General features: G+C 44.2%; 1 protein-coding gene across 3 annotated transcripts in view; it reads right to left on the bottom strand.

Moving 5' to 3' along the window:
- Positions 1-26,872, bottom strand: part of LOC118379751 (sodium/potassium/calcium exchanger 4-like) — a 51,695-nt gene that overhangs the window by 9,130 nt on the left and 15,693 nt on the right. For all 3 annotated transcript variants that reach the window (XM_052524118.1, XM_052524117.1, XM_052524116.1), the window contains exons 3-12: positions 22,109-22,185; positions 18,874-18,948; positions 18,438-18,522; positions 17,850-17,953; positions 12,504-12,578; positions 12,360-12,385; positions 12,160-12,213; positions 4,732-4,829; positions 2,178-2,347; positions 1,555-1,699 (exon numbers count right to left, since the gene is read on the bottom strand). In XM_052524118.1, the coding sequence (XP_052380078.1) occupies positions 1,555-1,699; positions 2,178-2,347; positions 4,732-4,829; positions 12,160-12,213; positions 12,360-12,385; positions 12,504-12,578; positions 17,850-17,953; positions 18,438-18,522; positions 18,874-18,948; positions 22,109-22,185 (909 nt within the window). The remainder of the gene's footprint in view (positions 1-1,554; positions 1,700-2,177; positions 2,348-4,731; positions 4,830-12,159; positions 12,214-12,359; positions 12,386-12,503; positions 12,579-17,849; positions 17,954-18,437; positions 18,523-18,873; positions 18,949-22,108; positions 22,186-26,872) is intronic.

Below are 26,872 nucleotides of genomic sequence, written 5' to 3'. Positions count from 1 at the left end.
GCAGAAGCACAGTGGTGACAAACTCCCTAGATGAACCTACTACTCTACAACATTCTAGAACAGTGTTCTGGTCCTGGAGATCCACAGAGGTCTGAAGGTATTTGTTCCAGCCCACACAACTTACAGAACTAATTTAACTCATCATTAAGCACTTGACAGCTGAAACAAGTCTGTTTCATACACACACTTGGCAGAGTTTGTCATGCACATAACAGTCTGTCAGAGATCATTAGAGTTTGTCATGCACATAACAGTCTGTCAGAGATCATTAGAGTTTGTCATGCACATAAGTCTGTCAGAGATCATTAGTTTGTCATGCACATAACAGTCTGTCAGAGATCATTAGAGTTTGTCATGCACATAAGTCTGTCAGAGATCATTAGAGTTTGTCATGCACATAAGTCTGTCAGAGATCATTAGAGTTTGTCATGCACATAAGTCTGTCAGAGATCATTAGAGTTTGTCATGCACATAAGTCTGTCAGAGATCATTAGTTTGTCATGCACATAACAGTCTGTCAGAGATCATTAGAGTTTGTCATGCACATAACAGTCTGTCAGAGATCATTAGAGTTTGTCATGCACATAACAGTCTGTCAGAGATCATCAGAGTTTGTCATGCACATAACAGTCTGTCAGAGATCATTAGAGTTTGTCATGCACATAACAGTCTGTCAGAGATCATTAGAGTTTGTCATGCACATAACAGTCTGTCAGAGATCATTAGAGTTTGTCATGCACATAACAGTCTGTCAGAGATCATTAGAGTTTGTCATGCACATAACAGTCTGTCAGAGATCATTAGAGTTTGTCATGCACATAACAGTCTGTCAGAGATCATTAGAGTTTGTCATGCACATAAGTCTGTCAGAGATCAGAGTTTGTCATGCACATAAGTCTGTCAGAGATCAGAGTTTGTCATGCACATAAGTCTGTCAGAGATCATTAGAGTTTGTCATGCACATAACAGTCTGTCAGAGATCATTAGAGTTTGTCATGCACATAACAGTCTGTCAGAGATCATTAGAGTTTGTCATGCACATAACAGTCTGTCAGAGATCATTAGAGTTTGTCATGCACATAAGTCTGTCAGAGATCATTAGAGTTTGTCATGCACATAAGTCTGTCAGAGATCATTAGAGTTTGTCATGCACATAAGTCTGTCAGAGATCATTAGAGTTTGTCATGCACATAACAGTCTGTCAGAGATCATTAGTTTGTCATGCACATAAGTCTGTCAGAGATCATTAGAGTTTGTCATGCACGTAAGTCTGTCAGAGATCATTAGTTTGTCATGCACATAACAGTCTGTCAGAGATCATTAGTTTGTCATGCACATAAGTCTGTCAGAGATCATTAGAGTTTGTCATGCACATAAGTCTGTCAGAGATCATTAGAGTTTGTCATGATATGATAGTCACTGAATAATTTGGGTAATGGCCCCACGTCTACTGAAGTGGAAGCAAATGGCACCAATCTTGTCGACAAAACATTTCCTATCGACAGTCATGTTAGACTCTGTCTGGATAAACATCACGCTAATACACACACACACCAGGGATATGAAAGGGGGAGATTGTTTCATTCTCCTGCTCCTCCTCTGCTGGTTTGTCTTCGGGCACGTTGCCATTCTCAATGTCCACCTTCCCCTCCAGAACCTGGGTCTCCACCCCGTTGGCACCCTGGACTAGCTTCTGACGCTGTGAGGAAGAGGCAAAACAGGACGCTGTTCATTACGGTACACATCCGAAAACATCCAGGGGTGAATTCATTACTCGCAGACCGTAGAAAACCTTTTGGCCTGTTGCAAAACATTTTTCAACTGAAACACTTTACCGTTTACTCTAGCAACCAAATGGAAACAGAGCGAAACAGGGAGGGACCTACCTGAATTAATCCAATAGAACCTCCATTTTTTGTTGCAAAACTTATTCCGTTTGGAGTTATAACAGTTTGCGTTGCAAAGCGCAAAACGTTTTGCAAACAGACCAAATGTTTTGCTACGGTCTGCGACTAGTGAACACACCCCAAGCAGACCCCCGCTGTTTCAGTCAGATTCTTTCTGTCTGGTGTCTAATGAACACTGTAAAATCCATATCTGAGACAATTGCATTTTTTAACATGCAAACAATCTGCTCCTCATCTCGTTCCTGTAGTTGCATCCCTATCTATTCATACCTCAGTGATGATGAGGCGACTGGCCATGCGCAGCCGGGTCTTTGGTCCAAAATGGCTGGTGACCATGACACGGAGGCCGGCCTCTGGGAAGCGTAACTTGGGAGGGCTGGCGTGCATAATCTCATCGACCATGACCACAGAGCCACGACTGTAAGCCTTACTGGGCTTAACTGGAGATAGACAGACACATTAGTCCTTCACACTGACATGCAGACGCTAACACACAAACATGCTAGCAAAAAACACAAAAAAAAACACTGAAGTAATTATCCAGTGAAAATCTCACTTAAAAAAAAAAACTCATACCCACAAGTTGTTGTTGTCTCATCCTGTACTCGTGGCCAAAACATAAATTGGAGAACAAAACACTTCATAACTACCTCAAACTTGTATCTCAAACAGACAGCTGTTTGCTATTTCCTCAGGGGATAAGGTCACTCCCTTAGTCAGCTCCATTAGGAGCTCTATTTTGGTGGACTCTTGTAGGAAAGACATGACTTTACATGTTCAGTCATTTGAACATGTATGTATTCAGTGTTAGTTGTTTGAATGTCATCTAAATCTAGGCCAATATGAGCAGGACTATTTTCTAGGAGAACATTTAACCCTTTAACATGCAACTGGTCTTCTCATGAGATTAAAGTCTTTACAGTTTTAATGCAAAATATGTATTGCCACAATGTTTGTTCTAATAAAATACATAATTTGAAGAAGAGCAAAATTAAGTAAATTGCCCACATCTTGAAGAAAAAAAAGGAATATCAGTGAAGTATGTGTCAGATTTGACATCGCCTAAATTAATTAATGATCATTAGTTGGGGCCCTATAAAATATACAGTGAGCTCCAAAAGTATTGGGACAGTGACAGAGGTTCAGCAGCAGGCTGTCAGCTTTAAGGGTGTTTTAATCCATAAACCGGGTGCACCGTTAAAGAAATTGCAGGAAAAGTCTTGGGACAAATTCACACATGTATATTAATGTAGTCAAAAGTTTAGTATTTTGTCCCATATTCATAGCATGCAATGATTACGTCAAGCCTTTGACTCTACAAACTTGTTCAATGCATTGGCTATTTATTTCACATTTCTAATAGAAATATGGAAACACAGGACAATTATTTTAAAGTGTAAAAACATCTTCCCGCGAAACCTTTTCACTTGTGTTTTAAACATACTCCTAGTATAATGCCTGGATGCAGGGTTTAAGTCTTCTATATTCAATTAGCAAGAGTATATTGATTATATAGAAATTGATATGCATATATTAAGTAAACAAAGCTGACAAACATTCCCTATATTTGGATATTTAGTACCATAAGTCAGTGGGCTGAAACATCCAGAGATGAGCAGAGCAACACGCTGCAGAGAAACACTGCATTCTAGCAAGCAGAAACAGTTACTACACACAATAAGCAACAGAAGGTTTTAGTAAGGCTAAACAGACAGGCGCTTTGACAGTGGAAAGAAAAAGATATGAGTCGCATCTACACAAGTTACAAGCCGCTTATGACATTAATACCAAAGATAAGGTGTCTAGGCTGAGAGAGAGGCAGTGAGAGAGAGAGAGCACTGTGGTTGGGCAGAAGGGTACCTCTTATCCAGTGTTAGTGAGCGTAGTAGAATGGAGACTTGAGCTGCAACACCTTCACCACACTGACAGAGGAAGTCCTACCCAAATCCCAGAAGTCCATATTCCAACTTCCCTTCCACAACTCAACCAAGACCAACGCAATTGAACCAAACAGCCATTCCCTCCAAAAAACACAGCCATTCCCTCCAAAAAACACAGCCATTCCCTCCAAAAAACACAGCCATTCCCTCCAAAAAACACAGCCATTCCCTCCAAAAAACACAGCCATTCCCTCCAAAAAACACAGCCATTCCCTCCAAAAAACACAGCCATTCCCTCCAAAAAACACAGCCATTCCCTCCAAAAAACACAGCCATTCCCTCCAAAAAACACAGCCATTCCCTCCAAAAAACACAGCCATTCCCTCCAAAAAAACAGCCATTCCCTCCAAAAAAACAGCCATTCCCTCCAAAAAAACAGCCATTCCCTCCAAAAAAACAGCCATTCCCTCCAAAAAAACAGCCATTCCCTCCAAAAAAACAGCCATTCCCTCCAAAAAAACAGCCATTCCCTCAAAAAACAGCCATTCCCTCAAAAAACAGCCATTCCCTCAAAAAACAGCCATTCCCTCAAAAAACAGCCATTCCCTCAAAAACAGCCATTCCCTCAAAAAACAGCCATTCCCTCAAAAAACAGCCATTCCCTCAAAAAACAGCCATTCCCTCAAAAAACAGCCATTCCCTCAAAAAACAGCCATTCCCTCAAAAAACAGCCATTCCCTCAAAAAACAGCCATTCCCTCAAAAAACAGCCATTCCCTCAAAAAAACAGCCATTAGTCAATTTGGGGTATTTCAAAGAAGACCAGTTGAGAATATGTCTTCGAGAAGCCTTGGTGTGTACTACAGCCTGTCTGGTCAGCCTTACCTGCTGCTGTGCTGAGTATAGGTAATGAGGGGTCATCAGCCCAATAACAAGCTGTATTACCATCCTCCATCTCGCTGCTAGCCGCAGCGTTACCGTTGGCCTGGTTCTTGTCTTTACCCCCTTTCCCCGTGAACAACTTCTGCAAGCTCTGGTTAAACCTGGGAGAAGAGGAGAGAGGGACACTGGTCAATGTCTCCCTTGATCAGCAACAGCCAATAACTCAATTGTATGCAGTGCTGTGTGAACTCTAGGGACCAGTTTCCTGGACACAGATGAATAAATTGACTTAATTCTCCATTGAAAAAAACAAACATTTTAGGACTAGGATTAAAAGGTGTAATCTGGATCCTGTAAACTGGCCCTGTGTATACAGTAAACTGCATCAACATTGTTACAACTGGTCATATTTACAAAAACTGTGGCAAACTCAGTTCTGCAACTTCTGGGGAATGTGAACCATGTTATATATTTGACATCCTATGTATATGCACACTTCTAATGATACAGCAACCCCTATGGATGGAAAAGTCTGAAATAGTCAGTGAGTAGGCCATTTTCCCCGAGTGGCTTTCATAATGGGTCATAGAAGGGCAGTCACAAGTCCTTTCCTCCAAACTAGACAGGAGACAAGTGATATCCAGTTAAGTCTGGTGCTCTTTAGCCACTGCAGAGGGAGGATTAAAGTGTTATGGCTGGGCTGGGAGTGAGCAGGCTGGGGCTGAGAGACAGATTACTGGCAGCAGAAAGTGTCCTGGATGAACCAAGGCAGAAACAGACAGGAAAAAAATAAACTCCCATCCCCCCAAAAAATCTAATTCAATATCTTTGCATTCAGTCTTTGTACATTTCTTAGAAAGATATACACAACATCTTGAAAGAGATGTTACAGAAAATGTAAACCTCTCGCTTTGGGCTGGATGTGTCAATGTGTAGTTTGTATTTATTATGGATCCCCATTAGTTCCTGCCAAAGCAGCAGCTACTCTTCCTGGGGTTTATTATGGATCCCCACTAGTTCCTGCCAAAGCAGCAGCTACTCTTCCTGGGGTTTATTATGGATCCCCACTAGTTCCTGCCAAAGCAGAAGCTACTCTCCTGGGGTCCAGCAAAATTAAGGCAGTTTATATCATTTTAAAACATTCACAGATTTCACAACACACCGTGTGCCCTCAGGCTCCTACTCCACCACATATCTACAGTACTAAATCCATGTGTATGTATAGTGCGTATGCAAATGTTTGTGTTGCTTCACATGTTCAAACTATCACCAGAATTACGGTCTTACCTAAATTAGCCACCAAATCCCTAGGGTGTTTTCTGGTAGCTGTGCTTCACCATTTTCCCTACATTTTCCCACCCACGTGGGCCAGCCCCCAAGCAATTCAAGTTCTAGCCATTGAGCTTCACCACCTTGCCATTTGAGTTAGATGAACACACAGCAGAGAGCGAGCGAGGACGTGGTGCACATACAATAAAAGGCCCAAAGTATGTGGACATCCCTTCAAAGGAGTGAATTTGGCTATTTCAGCCACACCTGTTGCTGACAGGTGTATAACATCGAGCACACCGCCATGCAATCTCCATAGACAAACACTGGCAGTAGAATGGTCCATACTGAAGAGCTCAGTGACTTAACGTGGCACCGTTATAGGATGCCATCTTTCCAACAAGTCAAAATGCTGCCCTGCTAGAGCTGCCCCAGTTAACTGTAAGTGCTGTTGTGAAGTGGAAACGTCTAAGAGGAACAACGGCTCTTACCACGAAGTGGTAGGTCACACAAGCTCACAGAACAGGAAGCACATAGCATGTAAAAAGCCTCGGTCGCAACACTCACTAGAGAGTTCCAAACAAACCTCTGGGAGCAACACTCACTAGAGAGTTCCAAACAAACCTCTGGGAGCAACACTCACTAGAGAGTTCCAAACAAACCTCTGGGAGCAACACTCACTAGAGAGTTCCAAACAAACCTCTGGGAGCAACACTCACTAGAGAGTTCCAAACAAACCTCTGGGAGCAACGGCAGCACAAGACCTGTTCGTCCGGAGATTAATGAAATGGGTTTCCATGTTAGAGCAGCCGCACACAAGTTTAAGATCACCATGCGCAATGCCAGGTGTCGACTGTAGTGGTGTAAAGCTCATCGCCATTGGACTCTGGAGCAGTGGAAACACGTTCTCTGGAACGATGAATCACACGTCACCATCTAGCAGTTCAATGGGCGAATCAGGGTTTGGCGGATGCCAGGCGAACGCTACCTACCAGAATGCATAGTGCCAACTGTAAAGTAGGTGGAGGAGGAATAGTGGTCTAAGTTCCTCGGCGTAGACGTCGTTGACAAACTGAAATGGTCCACCCACACAAACAGTGTGGTGAAGAAGGCGCAACAGTGCCTCTTCAACCTCAGGAGGCTGAGGAAATTGGTCTTGTCACCCAAAACGCTCAAACTTTCACAGCTGCACAATCGAGAGCATTCTGTCGGGCTGTATCACCGCCTGGTACGGCAACTGCTCCGCCCACAACCACAAGGCTCTCCAGGGGGTGGTGCGGTTTGCACAACGCATCACCGGGGGCCAACTAACAGCCCTCCATGACACCCGATGTCACAGGAATGCCAAAAAGATCATCAAGGACCTCAACCACCCGAGCAACTGCCTGTTCACCCCGCTATACCATCCAGAATTTGAGGTCAGTACAGGGGCACCAAAGCTGGGACTGAGAGACTGAAAAACAGCTTCTATCTCAAGGCCATCAGACTGTTAAACAACCACCACTAACTCAGAGGCTGCTGCCTACATTGAGACCCAGTCACTGGCCACTTTAATAAATGGATCACTAGTCACTTCATACAATGCCACTCTAAATAATGGTTTACATGTCTATACTGCATCTTATACCATCTATTGCACCTTGCCTATGCCGCTCGGCCATATACTTATATGTACATATTCTCATTCACCCCTTTAGATTTGTATGTATTTGGTGGTTGTTAGGGAATTGTTAGATATTACTGCACTGTCAGAACTAGAAGCACAAGCATTTCGCAACACTCACATTAACATATGCCAACTATGTGTATGTGACAAATAAAATGTGATTTGATTGTTTGGGCTAGCACCCTTAGTTCAAGTGAAGGGAAATTCTAAACGATACAGCATACAATAATATTCTCGACGAGGCTGTGCTTCCAACTTTGTGGCAACAGTTTGGGGAGGGCCCTTTCCTGTTTCAGCATGACAATGCCCCTATGCACACAGCGAGGTCCATACAGAATCCCCCCCCCGAGATCGGTGTGGAAGAACTTGACTGGCCTGCACAGAGCCCTGATCTCAATCCTATCGAACACCTTTGGGATGAATTGGAACACCGACTGCGAATGCAGAGCTAATCACCCAACATTAGTCCCCGACCTCACTAATGCCTTCGTGGCTGAATGGAACAAGTCCCTGCAGCAATGTACCAACATCTAATGGAAAGCCTTCCCAGAAGAGAGGAGGCTGTTATAGCAGCAATGTTACAACATCTAGTGGAAAGCCTTCCCAGAAGAGTGGAGGCTGTTATAGCAGCAATGTTACAACATCTAGTGGAAAGCCTTCCCAGAAGAGGTGAGGCTGTTATAGCAGCAATGTACCAACATCTAATGGAAAGCCTTCCCAGAAGAGAGGAGGCTGTTATAGCAGCAATGTTACAACATCTAGTGGAAAGCCTTCCCAGAAGAGTGGAGGCTGTTATAGCAGCAATGTTACAACATCTAGTGGAAAGCCTTCCCAGAAGAGTGGAGGCTGTTATAGCAGCAATGTTCCAACATCTAGTGGAAAGCCTTCCCAGAAGAGAGGAGGCTGTTATAGCAGCAATGTTACAACATCTAGTGGAAAGCCTTCCCAGAAGAGTGGAGGCTGTTATAGCAGCAATGTACCAACATCTAGTGGAAAGCCTTCCCAGAAGAGAGGAGGCTGTTATAGCAGCAATGTACCAACATCTAGTGGAAAGCCTTCCCAGAAGAGTGGAGGCTGTTATAGCAGCAATGTTACAACATCTAGTGGAAAGCCTTCCCAGAAGAGAGGAGGCTGTTATAGCAGCAATGTACCAACATCTAGTGGAAAGCCTTCCCAGAAGAGTGGAGGCTGTTATAGCAGTAATGTACCAACATCTAATGGAAAGCCTTCCCAGAAGAGTGGAGGCTGTTATAGCAGCAATGTACCAACATCTAATGGAAAGCCTTCCCAGAAGAGAGGAGGCTGTTATAGCAGCAATGTTACAACATCTAGTGGAAAGCCTTCCCAGAAGAGTGGAGGCTGTTATAGCAGCAATGTTACAACATCTAGTGGAAAGCCTTCCCAGAAGAGTGGAGGCTGTTATAGCAGCAATGTTCCAACATCTAGTGGAAAGCCTTCCCAGAAGAGAGGAGGCTGTTATAGCAGCAATGTTACAACATCTAGTGGAAAGCCTTCCCAGAAGAGTGGAGGCTGTTATAGCAGCAATGTACCAACATCTAGTGGAAAGCCTTCCCAGAAGAGAGGAGGCTGTTATAGCAGCAATGTACCAACATCTAGTGGAAAGCCTTCCCAGAAGAGAGGAGGCTGTTATAGCAGCAATGTTACAACATCTAGTGGAAAGCCTTCCCAGAAGAGTGGAGGCTGTTATGGCAGCAACGTTCCAAAATCTAGTGGAAAGCCTTTCCAGAAGAGTGGAGGCTGTTATAGCAGCAACGTTCCAAAATCTAGTGGAAAGCCTTCCCAGAAGAGTGGAGGCTGTTATAGCAGCAACGTTCCAAAATCTAGTGGAAAGCCTTTCCAGAAGAGTGGAGGCTGTTATAGCAGCAATGTTCCAACATCTAGTGGAAAGCCTTCCCAGAAGAGTGGAGGCTGTTATAGCAGCAATGTTCCAACATCTAGTGGAAAGCCTTCCCAGAAGAGAGGAGGCTGTTATAGCAGTAATGTTCCAACATCTAGTGGAAAGCCTTCCCAGAAGAGGCGAGGCTGTTATAGCAGCAATGTTCCAACATCTAGTGGAAAGCCTTCCCAGAAGAGTGGAGGCTGTTATAGCAGCAATGTTCCAACATCTAGTGGAAAGCCTTCCCAGAAGAGTGGAGGCTGTTATAGCAGTAATGTACCAACATCTAGTGGAAAGCCTTCCCAGAAGAGTGGAGGCTGTTATAGCAGCAATGTACCAACATCTAGTGGAAAGCCTTCCCAGAAGAGTGGAGGCTGTTATAGCAGTAATGTACCAACATCTAGTGGAAAGCCTTCCCAGAAGAGTGGAGGCTGTTATAGCAGCAATGTTCCAACAATGGAAAGCCTTTCCAGAAGAGTGGAGGCTGTTATAGCAGCAATGTTCCAACATCTAGTGGAAAGCCTTCCCAGAAGAGGTGAGGCTGTTATAGCAGCAATGTACCAACATCTAGTGGAAAGCCTTCCCAGAAGAGTGGAGGCTGTTATAGCAGTAATGTACCAACATCTAGTGGAAAGCCTTCCCAGAAGAGTGGAGGCTGTTATAGCAGCAATGTACCAACATCTAGTGGAAAGCCTTCCCAGAAGAGTGGAGGCTGTTATAGCAGTAATGTACCAACATCTAGTGGAAAGCCTTCCCAGAAGAGTGGAGGCTGTTATAGCAGCAATGTTCCAACATCTAGTGGAAAGCCTTCCCAGAAGAGTGGAGGCTGTTATAGCAGCAATGTACCAACATCTAGTGGAAAGCCTTCCCAGAAGAGTGGAGGCTGTTATAGCAGTAATGTACCAACATCTAGTGGAAAGCCTTCCCAGAAGAGTGGAGGCTGTTATAGCAGCAATGTTCCAACATCTAGTGGAAAGCCTTTCCAGAAGAGTGGAGGCTGTTATAGCAGCAATGTTCCAACATCTAGTGGAAAGCCTTCCCAGAAGAGTGGAGGCTGTTATAGCAGTAATGTACCAACATCTAGTGGAAAGCCTTCCCAGAAGAGTGGAGGCTGTTATAGCAGCAATGTACCAACATCTAGTGGAAAGCCTTCCCAGAAGAGTGGAGGCTGTTATAGCAGTAATGTACCAACATCTAGTGGAAAGCCTTCCCAGAAGAGTGGAGGCTGTTATAGCAGCAATGTTCCAACATCTAGTGGAAAGCCTTTCCAGAAGAGTGGAGGCTGTTATAGCAGCAATGTTCCAACATCTAGTGGAAAGCCTTCCCAGAAGAGTGGAGGCTGTTATAGCAGCAATGTACCAACATCTAGTGGAAAGCCTTCCCAGAAGAGTGGAGGCTGTTATAGCAGCAATGTTCCAACATCTAGTGGAAAGCCTTTCCAGAAGAGTGGAGGCTGTTATAGCAGCAATGTTCCAACATCTAGTGGAAAGCCTTCCCAGAAGAGTGGAGGCTGTTATAGCAGCAATGTTCCAACATCTAGTGGAAAGCCTTCCCAGAAGAGTGGAGGCTGTTATAGCAGCAATGTACCAACATCTAGTGGAAAGCCTTCCCAGACGAGTGGAGGCTGTTATAGCAGTAATGTACCAACATCTAGTGGAAAGCCTTTCCAGAAGAGTGGAGGCTGTTATAGCAGCAATGTTCCAACATCTAGTGGAAAGCCTTCCCAGAAGAGTGGAGGCTGTTATAGCAGTAATGTACCAACATCTAGTGGAAAGCCTTTCCAGAAGAGTGGAGGCTGTTATAGCAGCAATGTTCCAACATCTAGTGGAAAGCCTTCCCAGAAGAGTGGAGGCTGTTATAGCAGTAATGTACCAACATCTAGTGGAAAGCCTTCCCAGAAGAGTGGAGGCTGTTGTAGCAGCAAAGGGGCGACCAACTCCATATTAATGCCAATGATTTTGGAATGAGATGTTCAACGGGGCGGCAGCGTAGCCTAGTGGTTAGAGCATTGGACTAGTAACTGGAAGGTTGCAAGATCAAACCACCGAGCTGACAAGGTACAAATCTGTTGTTCTGCCCCTGAACAGGCAGTTAACCCACTGTTCCTAGGCCGTCATTGAAAATAAGAATTTGTTCTTAACTGACTTGCCTGGTTAAATAAAGGTCAAATAAATAAAAACAAGCAGGTTTCCACATACTTTTCACATGTCTGCACATACAGTACCAGTCAAAACAGTTGACACACCTACTCATTTCAGGGTTTTTCATGTATTTTTCCTATTGTCTACATTGTAGAATAATAGTGAAGACAAACTATGAATCATGTAGTAACCAAACAAAGTGTTAAAAATATATATTTCATATTTGAGATTCTTCAAAGTAGCCACCCTTGATGACAGCTTTGCACACTCTACAATGTAGAAAACAGTCAAAAGAAAGAAAAACCCTTGAATGAGTAGGCGTGCCCAAACTTTTGACTGGTGCTGTATGTGAAGTCGTACACCATTTTCTTTTTTTCTGGGGACCACTTTTGGCTCGCTAGCTCTACTTTTAGAACTACTGGCTAAAAAGTACAGGAGAATCTCTTCAAGATATCCGCCCTCAGTTTCATTGGCCGCCCTGAGTTGCGTGATGTCAGACTTAGTAGTGCAGCAATTACTTCATGATGAGGATGTATCCACAGTACATGAGCACCAACACCAGGCTCTCCCACCTGAGACGGACAGAGGAGCACAGACCAATGAAATCACATCACAGTAACCCAATAAAATCACATATGACCCAATAAAGGAGCAGAGTTCAGGTACATAACCAATGAAATATCAAAAGTCATATTTAAAAAAGGGGCAGATCACTTACCACACCACCTTCTCATCGTAAATGAACTGGGGAAAAAGAGCACAGGCAGAAATCAAAACAATGCCAGTTAGGAAGTATTCAATAAATATATTGTTTATGGTGGAATACAGTACATGTTAAGAGCAATTTAATGTAAAGACTTACTGCAATAAGAGCTAGGATAGACAAGATGTAGTAGAATGAATCTCGGAAAACAGACCACCAACCCAACATTACGACCTAGAAAGAGAAAGAGTCAGGAAAGAGATCCCGTTCTGGTATTCAGTAACTAAAGTGTCCCAGACTAGACGTTCTGATCTAGGATCCCTTTTTCTACGTATAGCGCATTCGGAATGTATTCAGAAACCCTGACTTTTTCCACGTTAGGTTAAAGCCTGATTATAATATTGATTCAATTGTTTTTACACACAATAGCCCATAACGGTGAAGAAAAAACAGGTTTACACATTTTTGCTGCTTTATAAAAAAAAAAAACATTTAAAAAAATTAAAAAACTGAAATATCACATGTACATAAGTATTCAAACCCTTTACTCAGTACATTGTTGAAGTACCTTTGGCAGCGATTACAGCCTCGAGTCTTCTTGGGTATGATGCTACAAGCTTGGCACACGTGTACTGGGGGAATCTCTCCCATTCTTCTCTGCAGATCCTCTCAAGCTTGTGTCATGTTGGATGGAGAGTGTTGCGGTTGTTCAAATCAGGTTCAAGTCCAGGCTCTGGGACACTCAAGGATGTTCAGAGACTTGTCCCAAAGCCACTTCTGTCATCTTGGCTGTGTGCTTAGGGTCGTTGTCCTGTTGGAAGGTAAACTGCTGCCACTACAACACTTCCCAGCACGCTGCTGCCACTACCACGCTTCACAGCACGGATGCTGCCACTACCACGCTTCACAGCACGGATGCTGCCACTACCACGCTTCACAGCACGGATGCTGCCACTACCACGCTTCACAGCACGGATGCTGCCACTACCACGCTTCACAGTAGGGATGCTGCCACTACCACGCTTCACAGCACGATGCTGCCACTACCACGCTTCACAGCACGATGCTGCCACTACCACGCTTCACAGCACGATGCTGCCACTACCACGCTTCACAGCGGGATGCTGCCACTACCACGCTTCACAGCGGGATGCTGCCACTACCACGCTTCACAGCAGGGATGCTGCCACTACCACGCTTCACAGCAGGGATGCTGCCACTACCACGCTTCCCAGCAGGGATGCTGCCACTACCACGCTTCCCAGCACGATGCTGCCACTACCACGCTTCCCAGTAGGGATGGTGCCATGTTTCCTCCAGATGTGATGCTTGGCATTCAGGCCAGAATAAAATGTTGGTTTCATCAGACCAGAGTATGTTGTTTCTCATGGTCTGAGAGTCCATTAGGGAGCTTTTGGCAAACTCCAAGTGGGCTGTCATGTGCCTTTTACTGACGAGCTGCTTCTGTCTGGCCACTCTACCATAAAGGCAGGATTTGTGGAGTGCTGCAGAGATGGTTGTCCTTCTGGAAGGTTCTCCCATCTCCACAGAGAAACTCTGGAGCGCTGTCAGTGTGACCATCGTGTTCTCTGTCACCTCCCTGACCATTGCCATTCTCCCCTGTTTGCTCTGTATGGCCGGGTAGTCAGCTCTAGGAAGTCTTGGTGAATCTAAACTTCCTCCATTTAGAATGGAGGCCACTGTGTTCTTGGGGACCTTCAATGCTGCAGAAATGTTTTGGTACCCTTCCCCAGATCTGTGCCTCGAAACAATCCTGTCTCGGAACTATACAGACAATTCCTTCGACCTCATGGCTTTGTTTTTGCTCTGACATGCACTGTCAACTGTGGGGCCTTATATAGACAGGCGTGTGCTTTCCCGAATCATGTCCAATCACCTGAATTTGCCACTGGTGGACTCCAAATAACTTGTAGAAACATAGATGATCAAAGGAAACAGGACCAGAACTCAATTTAGGGTCTCAAAGCAAAGGGTCTGAATACGTACAGTTGAAGCCGGAAGTTTACAGACACTTAGATTGGAGTCATTAAAGCTCGTTTTTCAACCACTCCACAAATTTCTTGTTAACAAACTATAGTTTTGGCAAGGACATCTACTTTGTGCATGACATGTAATCTTTCCAACACTTGTTTACAGACAGATTATTTCACTCTCACAATTCCAGTGGGTCAGAAGTTAACATTGACTGTTCCTTTAAACAGCTTGGAAAATTCCAGAAAATTATCTAATGGCTTTAGAAGCTTCTGATAGGCTAATTGACATCAGTTGAGTCAATTGGAGGTGTACCTGTTGATGTATTTCAAGGCCTACCTTCAAACCAGTGCCTTTTTGCTTGAAATAAAAATAAAAATCTGTTTTTTTTAATCAGCCAAGACCTCCACAAGTCTGGTTCATCCTTGGGAGCAATTTCCAAACGCTTGAAGGTACCACATTCGTCTGTACAAACAATAGTATGCAAGTATAAACACCATGGGACCACGCAGCTGTCATAACCACTCAGGAAGAAGACACATTCAGTCTACTTGAGATGAACATACTTTGGTGCGAAAAGGTGAAATCAATCCCAGAACAGCAGCAAAGGACCGTGTGAAGATGCTGGAGGAAACAGGTACAAGTATCTATATCCACAGTAAAACGAGTCCTATAATCAACATAACCTGAAAGGCTGCTCAGCAAGGAAGAAGCCACTGCTCCAAAACCACCATAAAAAGCCAGACTACAGTTTAGAGGTCGACCGATTAATCGGAATGGCCGATTTTAAGTTTTCATAACAATCGGAAATTTGTATTTTTGGACACCGATTTGGCCAATTTTTTTTTTATACACCTTTAAAATCTTTATTTAACTCGGCAAGTCAGTTAAGAACATATTCTTATTTTCAATGACGGCCTACCGGGGAACAGTGGGTCAACTGCCTCGTTCAGGGGCAGAATGACAGATTTTTAACTCAGCTCGGGGGATTCAATCGTGCAACCTTACATTTAACTAGTCCAACGCTCTAACCACCTGCCTCATTGCACTCCACGAGGAGACTGCCTGTTACGCGAATGCAGTAAGCCAAGGCAAGTTGCTAGCTAGCATTAAAGTTCTTGTAAAAAAATCAAATCAATCATAATCACTAGTTAACTACACATGGTTGATGATATTACTAGTTTATCTAGCGTGTCCTGCGTTGCATATAACCGATGCGGTGCGTATCGTTGCTCCAATGTGTACCTAACCATAAACATCAATGCCTTTCTTAAAGTCAATACACAGAAGTATACATATTTAAACCTGCATATTTAGCTAAAAGAAATCCAGGTCAGCAGGCAATATTAACCAGGTGAAATTGTGTCACTTCTCTTGCGTTCATTGCGCGCAGAATCAGTGTATATGCAACAGTTTGGGCCACCTAATTTGTCAGAATTTTACATAATTATGACATAACATTGAAGGTTGTGCAATGTAACAGGAATATTTAGACTTATGGATGCCACACGTTAGATAAAATACGGAACTGTTCCGTATTATATTGAAAGAATAAATGTCTTGTTTGAGATGATAGTTTCCGGAGTCAACCATATTAATGACCTAAGGCTCGTATTTCTGTGTGTTATCATGTTATAACTAAGTCTATGATTTGATAGAGCAGTCTAACTGAGCGATGGTAGGCACCAGCAGGCTAGTAAGCATTCATTCAAATAGCACTTTCGTGCGTTTTGCCAGCAGCTGTTTATGACTTCAAGCCTATCACCTCCCGAGATTAGGCTGGTGCAACCGATATGAAATGGCTAGCTAGTTAACGGGTTGCGCGCTAATAGCGTTTCAAACGTCACTCGCTCCGAGACTTCAAGTGGTTGTTCCCCTTGCTCTGCAAGGGCCGCGGCTTTTGTGGAGCGATGGGTAATAAAGTCCTATAATAACTTCAACCTAAAACTTATCTTGGAATATTGAAGACTCATGTTAAAAGGAACCACCAGCTTTCATATGTTCTCATGTTCAGAGCAAGGAACTTAAACGTTAGCTTTCTTACATGGCACATATTGCACTTTTACTTTCTTCTCCAACACTTTGTTTTTGCATTATTTAAACCAAATTGAACATGTTTCATTATTTATTTGAGACGAAATTTATTTTATTGATGTATTATATTAAGTTAAAATAAGTGTCCTTCAGTATTGTTGTAATTGTCATTATTACAAATAAATCAAATCTATATATATAAAAATAAAAAAAACAATCGGCATCGGCTTTTTTTGGTCCTCCATTAATTGGTATAGGCGTTAAAATCAGTCGGTCGACCTCTACTACAGTTTGCAACTGCACATGGGGACAAAGAGCATACTTTTTGGAGAAATGTCCTCTGGTCTGATGAAACAAAAATCTAACTGTTTGGCCATAATGACCATCGTTATGTTTGAAGGAAAAGGGGGAGGCTTGCAAGCCGAAGAATACAATCCCAACTGTGAAGCACGGGGGTGGCAGCATCATGTTGTGGGGGTGCTTTGCTGCAGGAGAGACTGGGGCACTTCACAAAATAGATGGCATCACGAGGCAGGAAAATTGTGGATATATTGAAGCAACATCTCAAGACATCAGTCAGGAAGTTAAAGCTTGATCGCAAATGGGTCTTCCAAATGGACAATGACCCCAAGCATACTTCCAAAGGTGTGGCAAAATGGCTTAAGGACAACAAAGTCAAGGTATTGGAGTGGCCATCACAAAGCCCTGACCTCAATCCTATAGAAAATGTGTGGTCAGAACTGAAAAAGCGTGTGTGAGCAAGGCCTTCAAACCTGACAGTTACACCAGCTCTGTCAGGAGGAATGGAAGGCTACTCAAAACATTTAACCCAAGTTAAACAATTTAAAGGCAATGCTACCAAATACTAATTGAGTGCATGTAAACTTCTGACCGAGTGGGAATGTGATGAAAGAAATAAAAGGTGAACTAAATAATTCTCTACTATTATTCTGACATTTTTACATTCTTAAAATAAAGTGATGATCCTAACTAATCACAGGGATTTTTTACTATGATTAAATGTCAGGAATTGTGAAAAACTGAGTTTAAATGTATTTGGCTGAGGTGTATGTAAACTTCCAACTTCAACTGTACATAAATAAGGTATTTGTTTATTTTTAATACATTTGCAAAAATGTCAAAAGAAATCTGTTTTCACTTTGTCATTATGGAGTATTGTGTGCAGATTGCTGATGATTTTGTTTTAATGGTCTTAATACTTTCTGAAGGCTCTGTAATCCTATTCATTATCATCTAAAAGAGGCTAAACTGATCCTAGATCAGCACTCCTGCTCTTTCTGAACACGGGACCAGAAATATGCTTTCCAAGACAAACATCAACAGTCATCTGGACATGGTTCCCCTTAGGGGAACTCAATCTTCCCATTTACTTCTCAGCCCATAAGTGATCTAAACGCAAATGCTGCGCTAAACGAGACCTGCACGCACACATGCATACGTGGAAAGAAACACACACACCTGTCCGGCGAAGATTCCGCACACACCGATGATGCACAGGATATTAAAGACGGCTGAGCCAACGATTGTCCCAACGCCCACATCACCGTGGGTGATGAAGACACCTGCACAGAGGGAGGGAGCCATCCACAATCAGCCCTGACAACAGCCATCTGGGAGAGTGTGTGTGTGTTTTTTATATTTGGATATATTGGGGTGTGTGTGTGTGTGTGTGTGTGTGTGTGTGTGTGTGTGTGTGTGTTAAATCTGGTGAACAGACACACGTAGTGTCTGTCAGAAGACTGTGGGATGTGATGATTAAGTCACTTTTTTCCGGTACGCAGGTTTTTTTTTTAGACACTGATCATTTGGACAAATCACAGTTTCCCAGGAGTTGACATCTTTCACATTTCAGAATGGGGAGGGGACATTTGGTTCATGCTTTGTCTGAAAGTTCACGTTTAGGGGGGTGGAGACTTCTCTAGTATGGTTAGTATTTTATCCCATACATCTCTCCACAAAACATAATCCAGCATCTGACGCAAATACACAAGACTTTACTTCTGGGTATCAGAGATGATGTGTTGGTGTGTGTGTGTCATATCTTACCAATGACAGAGGCAAACAGCTCTGGAGCAGAACTCCCAGCTGCCATAAAAGTGGCTCCGGCAACATCCTCACTTAGGTCTAGTTTCTGACGGACAGAAAGAGACGAGAGAGGAGACCAGAGAGGAGAGTGTGCTTACCAGAGAGACCAGAGTGCTTACTCAAGGTGAGCTTCCAAAAAGCTTTGCATTTCAAATGTGGCACTTCATGCATCGTCACACCCAAATCAATCATAGAATAGAGAAGTACTTCATTAGGAATATTTGATTCAGTTCTCAAAGAATATTGATTAGTGAAAGTATTACTCGAGAAGTAAAGTGCCAACCTAGCTACTATGTTAGCAGAAAACTTACCTGTGTTAAGAACATAAGGCCTAATATCTCTGACCACTTTCACCAGATTGTGTTCCTAACAAGGGTGGGGGGAAACTGTCCCTCACCTCACAGATCTTCTCCAGCGATGTCACAAAGTAGTCATCACAGATTATAGCCAGGGCCAGGAACATATAGAGGGCCTGTGGAGAGACGGGAGAGAAGTCATGGTGTGTGCGCGAGCATACGCGTCAAACATGAACTCCAACAGAAATTTGCTTAACTGATAGGAAACTTGGCAGATCAAGGAAGGAAGGAAGGAAGGACCTAGAGAGCACTATCGACCAATCCCAAAATGGAGCCCTAACACATAGCTGCTAGGTATGACGTAGATCTGAGAGGATTAGAAACATCTAGGATTACATTCCTAAGGTAATAAATGTGGGGAACCTTCTACCTAACATATCTGAAGATGGAACTACTACTACCACCTAGTAGAATGATAGCCATCTGATCTGGGATTGATACGATCACGTTGAAAATTGTTTGCATATTGCTTAGACATTAACTGCAGTGCATACTGCATAATATCCGCCTAGCCTGGTCCCAGATCTATTCGTGCTGGATAGCCAACTATTGTGATCATTTTCATGCCAAATAACCATAGCAGTTGGCAAGACAGCACAAAGACGTGAGCAGGCAATTGTTCCTTAGCATTGTGGGAGAAAAAAAAACTATTCTATTTCAGTACAGCTGACGTGATAGATATATAAATTATAGATCAAGACTGACACTGGGTCCAGAGGGTGCTGTGCTCCAGCCCAGCCACAGGGGGCACTGTAAGACCAGTGAATAATTAGCTCCAATTTACCATTAGTCCTCTCATCTCACCCTCATAGCATTACGTTAAGAAGAATCTTGATTCATTTAATTTGACACATATTACATGTGAGATGCATTTTATTTATACAGCTAAGTCGATTAAGAACACATTCATATTTACAATGAAGACCTGTAAAATTGAGGAAAGGTTCCCAGACCAGGGCTGAACCCAGCGGGACAGAACCCACAGACCAGGGCTGAACCCAGCGGGACAGAACCCCCAGACCAGGGCTGAACCCAGCGGGACAGAACCCCCAGGCCAGGGCTGAACCCAGCGGGACAGAACCCCCAGGCCAGGGCTGAACCCAGCGGGACAGAACCCCCAGACCAGGGCTGAACCCAGCGGGACAGAACCCCCAGACCAGGGCTGAACCCAGCGGGACAGAACCCCCAGACCAGGGCTGAACCCAGCGGGACAGAACCCCCAGGCCAGGGCTGAACCCAGCGGGACAGAACCCCCAGGCCAGGGCTGAACCCAGCGGGACAGAACCCCCAGGCCAGGGCTGAACCCAGCGGGACAGAACCCCCAGACCAGGGCTGAACCCAGCGGGACAGAACCCCCAGACCAGGGCTGAACCCAGCGGGACAGAACCCCCAGACCAGGGCTGAACCCAGCGGGACAGAACCCCCAGACCAGGGCTGAACCCAGCGGGACAGAACCCCCAGACCAGGGCTGAACCCAGCGGGACAGAACCCCCAGACCAGGGCTGAACCCAGCGGGACAGAACCCCCAGACCAGGGCTGAACCCAGCGGGACAGAACCCCCAGACCAGGGCTGAACCCAGCGGGACAGAACCCCCAGGCCAGGGCTGAACCCAGCGGGACAGAACCCCCAGACCAGGGCTGAACCCAGCGGGACAGAACCCCCAGACCAGGGCTGAACCCAGCGGGACAGAACCCCCAGGCCAGGGCTGAACCCAGCGGGACAGAACCCCCAGGCCAGGGCTGAACCCAGCGGGACAGAACCCCCAGGCCAGGGCTGAACCCAGCGGGACAGAACCCCCAGGCCAGGGCTGAACCCAGCGGGACAGAACCCCCAGGCCAGGGCTGAACCCAGCGGGACAGAACCCCCAGGCCAGGGCTGAACCCAGCGGGACAGAACCCCCAGGCCAGGGCTGAACCCAGCGGGACAGAACCCCCAGGCCAGGGCTGAACCCAGCGGGACAGAACCCCCAGGCCAGGGCTGAACCCAGCGGGACAGAACCCCCAGACCAGGGCTGAACCCAGCGGGACAGAACCCCCAGACCAGGGCTGAACCCAGCGGGACAGAACCCCCAGACCAGGGCTGAACCCAGCGGGACAGAACCCCCAGACCAGGGCTGAACCCAGCGGGACAGAACCCAACAGGACAAGGTTTGCTGTTAGTGAGGCAACAGAAGGGGGCAGGAGACCCTGCTTTGGGTCAAATTAGTGTGAGATCAAGCTGGTGTGGTGGAAAATGGAGACAAGGTATGCCAGTCCATTCAACCCTTAATAGGGTGTCCAATTAACACATATTTTGACCAATGGGTAAAAAAAATGTATTAAAAAAAATTGGGGTGACTAAATCAGTGGAGGCCAGACCAAAAAAAAGCAGTCAAATATCAGAAAAATAGCATCGCTTCCAGAGCATATAAAACAATACAGCTAAGATAGACATGACATGTAGTATTTTCAGATTTGAGTGTAGTATTTTCAGATTTGAGTGTACGCTTTTACATATTAATGCAAAATTCCTGTTCTTTTTCAAAGATGTCTCTCAAAAACAAAGACAGTATCACTGTGAAATATCAGAGCACTGAGCGTCCCACAAGCTTTGTATTTGCAAAGCCTTTTACATTTAATTCAGTTTATGTCATGTTAATTTGGCTTTTTGCGACCACCACAAGTCGCTGCGAGAAAGCGCACCGCTCGGTCAACAGAGCTCAGTGCGTATTATGGGATGTATTAGGTTACGAAATCAAACTTAGACATAATGTTAATAATATGAGACAGACCCCCTGAACGATTCACAACATGAACAATCATATGTCTTGGTAAAAATTAATTTTAGAACATAAGTGAAATGTCATCACCAAAGTGCATTTTTCACCCACTCTGGGCAGTGTGAGTTGACACCCTACCCTTAGTGGCCTACCCTCAGACACCTCTTGATAATACTGGGGGGGTACCAGACGTTTCTTACCCACTGAAACCGAGATCACTTGACCCCTTAAATATTTTCAATTTTCATGATTACAAAATACAAGATATAAAATATAATTAATGTGAAGATATTGAATTAAGCCATCAGTACCCCAGCAAATATTTTTGGTGAAAACTCCAGCCATCATTCTAAGACCAAGGTCTAGGTGGAGGAATTCCCATATTACTTACACCTGTCATACCGGGGGCAATCAAGAAGTCTACCAACTAGGGCTAGGGACAAGAGGTTGATTTTGGACTGGACCAGTGATGAAAGCATCATAATTAGTAATAGATGCATTCAAAGAGCTGCCTTACCGCCACTATGTGCAGCAGGACGGCCCCACTCTTGCGCTCGTTGTTGGTGAAAAGGTCTTCAGGGAACTCCTTGATCGCTGAGGAGAGAAAACATCACCGCATGTCAGTAATGTGCCCGATGTGCCAGATGTCCAAACTCCAAGGACGAGGTCACAACACTGACCCAGAGGATTGTAAAGACTTTGAAAATGTTCCAGGCAACTCTGAAACACATTACTTCATTTCTGTGGTGACGTGATTGACAGAAGTTTGTAAAGACACAATGCGTGTACAAATACATGTCAACTACGAAACACGACTTCATTTCTGTTTGCATTGTGTCACCAATGGACCCATCCTCATCACCTAAAATAATGACAATAAGGTAATTCTCACAGGGCATGAACTGGTTTGTGTGTTCAGTAGGGATAAACAGTTTGGAACCATATATTACTACCTGAACTTGTGCAATATGAAACCCTTGTTTTCCATTGCAAACATTTCAAAGAGCTTTCTTTACAGTGTGCCCTACTGAACACGGACCTGATAGAGTGCAAGGAAGCTAGGTGGCGACACAGACAAGGCTCATTCACCACCTCTAAACCTGGCCAGAAGCCCATGAAAAAACACCAGAAGCCCTTTAAACCTGGCCAGAACACAGGTTGACCCCTGACTCTACTGATCCCTGCACTGCCCAAAAACGTGGTCACTCTGCTAAGCATCTGGCCACAGCAGTGAGCAACAGACTGGCCCTCCATGGGACCCAGCTAGTGTCTGGAGTAGGAATAATGTTATATCCACCAGAAGTCAGATATACTCCCACCTGCATGTACCTTCTCTTCCCATTACTTCCATTGTGTAGAATAATGTCACAGGCAATCAGGATACCAGACCATGAAGTTATATGATCCTAGATTGTCCAAAAGCCCCCATAGGCTACGTGTAGATCAGCTCTCCTGCATTTGTACATGCTTTGATACAATAGTCATGCAAACAATCATGCATTACAGTTCAAAAACTAGCAGAAGTCCTAAGCAGTTTCATACTAAGTACGCACCAATAACCTACATTTGATCTTCTGCGGCATATAGACTCATGAAATGGCAATGATCACCTGAGACCCTATACCAGTGCACCTGTCACACACCTAGTGCAATACACAGTCTATATACATTAGATGGCGCTCATGACTGATTCACTAACCCAAGTTCTAAATCCTCCTTGGGATCATTGCTTTGGCCCAACTCTTCCAATGGATATCATATGATATTACAGTGGCCTATGACATCCCTTCCCTAGTAGACATGCAGGTAGGGACGAGGAAAGAGAGCGTTTAAATGTCAGATCGGGGATTCCCGTTGGTCGCTGTCCATGGTGCTTAATCTCCGCTAGCAGCATGAATTGTTTACATTAGCGCAGTGTCGGTACTTTGCCACGTGACAAAGTCCCCACAGAGAAATGTCTGAGTCCTCCCAAGGTCGGATGCTGCATGTCACAACAGATAGTCAAAGGCAATATGTGAAATTCAATGCGGGAAAATATTACACCACCGACTAGATTTTGCCTATTGTATTTATGAAGGCAGTCTTGTGGCGAAAGCTTGGTGTAGACTACTGTTCTGGAGATCACAGGTGCAATAAATTAAAACGACAGCTGCACACGAGGCTTTGTTCTCGAGTGGCATTATGTAACACAACAATAACATTAATAGCCCAATTCGGGAAATACTATAGGCATCATTAACTTGACTCATTTGGAAATGACGACTACAAAGCTTAGAGGAATCAAATAGAGCTGCCATCCAAGTAAATAACATACGTTTCCCCTAGAGTGGCTTTAACCCGCTCTCTGTACAGTCCACGTTTGCCCGTTACGTCTTCCAATACCGACTGGGGTGTTCTGAGAGTCAATCTATAATTGAATGGCTCTACCAGCCATCACCATCTCTCCCTCTTTGCAGTTAATGGCACAATCACTTGGTGCCACGATGCAATCAGATCTGGCTGTGCGCGTGGTATAAATAGGTACGATAGCAAAAAAGTACTTAGAGGACGCGACCGGGAGCTAGCGCACAGTTGGGCGGACGGAGGGGTTCGCCTCTCGCTCAACGCGTTGTAAACAGTGAACCGGACACCGTTTGCGCAGGGTTTGCCCGTGTCCTTCCCTGCGGAGGTCAGTCCGGACAGGAACATGCTTCAACAGCCCTTTGCCACACGGGGATAGGCGGGGAGTTTGCTAGGCTACTGCTACAGCAGACAGAAAGGGGAGCAGCCCTTAGGCGTGAGCGTGCTGCTTGATTAAATGACGAGTCTCAAACCTGGCCCAAGAATAGCATCATATAGACTAGCTAGATTAACACCCTCACATAGGACAAGGTTATCTATATGCTCGCTTTCTGCCAAATGTCTCGCTATTAATTGGAAGAACGTAATCATGCATCGGTATATATCGATTTATCCGACAGTGTTGATGTTTAAACATTGGCAATCTGCGGTATCTACATCAACTTTTGTTCACAAACGTAATTGTAAACAAACACCATATCATTAAAGCATGGTTAAAACTATCATGTTGATTTAATGGATGGTCAGTCCTTGCCTCCATAGCTCTGTCCATGAGTTTGAGAGGAGTTACATTAATCCAGCCCCATCCCTCAGCTGTTCACCAAATCAGTGGTGGGGTTGTCCATTTATTTTTCCAAATGCAGATTCACCCTTTTAAAAAATGCGGCACACAAGTGGGATCCAGAGGTGACGGCAGTTGCACTGACAACCCGCTGCTGTGTTCTGCAGGTTGTGGCAGCTGGTCAGTGTGTGGAACAGTGTGTGGAACCCTTTTGGGGGATATCTCATTGGAGTAGGCTATGTATCATTCCGTTTCAACCCGAGTCAACTTTCAAATAATATATATATATATACATATATATATACATATATACATATATACATATATACATATATACATATATACATATATACACACATTTTTTTAAATCAACATTCCTGAACATGGTAAGCACAAATTGAAACGCAGGCTCTCACCACCCTTCCGACCCATGCATAAGAGAGGTATATCTGTGTACCAGCTAAATGTGTAAAATGGACACTGCACCACTTTGATATGAATGTCAAGTGGCACACCATACATTAATGCACTGCCACAATGCAACTTGAAAATCACATGCAGTGATACACCTTGGCCCCGGTATAGACACTCAGGTTGTACAACTGATGCATGACAATGGTTGTGATCCAACAGAGAGTTTCCAAAGTCGGGATTTATTATCGTTTAGAAAAACTCTTGTTATGAATCACATCTAGTGCCAAATGTGTTGCACAACTTGAGTGTACAGGACCCTAATCCACAAAGTCATACTAAAAGCATGCCAATGTGAATCAATTTCAACTAGAATACCTTTAGTTATGACAAAACAACGTACAAAGTAGTAGGCTAAGATAACATCTGAGTGACATATTGCACACATGCAAGGTTAAAATAGTTTGGTGCCCTTAACTTCTATCATATTAGATTCTGTGCCAATGATAGTAGCAGTTAATGCTGTCACCACAGCTTTACGTCACATGAGCTGAGCCATCTGACTCAGACAAAATACAATGTTAAAAATGATTTGATTTCCAGCGATTACCTTTTTAAAATGCCCAAGCCTTTATTTTAGTCAGTCTACAAAAAAAATGTACATTCTATCGATATTGTTTTCCACAACGGTAGTTAGTGTAAACCGGCACTAATGAGTGGCATTAACAAGCTACATTTTGTACCATGTAAATACATAGTGTTCTCAATGGACCTTGTGGAAAAGGACAACAGCAGAATAACCTCCTTTGTCACATTGTTGTTGAATTTGTTTGGGATTGTTGCATTGGGAAGTCTAACTGGGAAGGCAGAGAGAAACGTCTATTAATAAATCACTGGCTTTTCTGTTTGGACACCTGACGAGTGGCGGCTGCTTATGCAAGAAAATGCTGGCAACACTTTTGTTTATCCGTCTCCTCCACACCCACACACCACAGCCCACAGCCCCAGGAGTAATCTAAGTCCAGAGCTCTGTTGGAGGGTTTACCAGCACAAGCCTCTGCCCTGCTAGTGCGAACCACTGGTTGGTCAATGAGATTCTTATCCAATCATCTCCTGCCACATACCAGATCCTATAGGCCACACCTTTCTGGACATTAGGCCTGTGATCATAAGTAGCTCGAGTGCCCTCCTCGCCACATCTCTCACACACTAAATACATTTGTTAAGCTTGGACTTGACAAACATATCTCCATATGTATTGGTACATCAACATGACTGAATAGGCTGTGTGTGTGTGTGTGTGTGTGTGTAGTACATGGATATGGTCTGCCATCTCTGCCATATTTAATGCATGCATTTCATGTTCTTATCCGGGTGCACCTAGGACTGTGGAGTCACAAAATTGCATCAGCTGGTGATTGTCATGCAAATGACTGTCGGTCTCACGGTAATTGACCGTTAATTAACAAACTAATTTAGCATCTCCTGGCTTCCACACAGCCACTGATTCAGACCTTTGGAACATCTACATTTTAAAAAGTCATAATAAATCCATGTAATAGTCTACACCGTCATAATAAATCCATGTAATAGTCTACACCGTCGTAATAAATCCATGTAATAGTCTACACCGTCGTAATAAATCCATGTAATAGTCTACACCGTCGTAATAAATCCATGTAATAGTCTACACCGTCGTAATAAATCCATGTAATAGTCTACACCGTCATAATAAATCCATGTAATAGC

The sequence above is a fragment of the Oncorhynchus keta genome, chromosome 8, assembly GCF_023373465.1.
Source record: "Oncorhynchus keta strain PuntledgeMale-10-30-2019 chromosome 8, Oket_V2, whole genome shotgun sequence".
Classification (NCBI taxonomy): domain Eukaryota; kingdom Metazoa; phylum Chordata; class Actinopteri; order Salmoniformes; family Salmonidae; genus Oncorhynchus; species Oncorhynchus keta.
The sequence above is the reverse complement of the archived record's forward strand: the minus strand, read 5'-3'. Positions and strand labels throughout refer to the sequence as shown.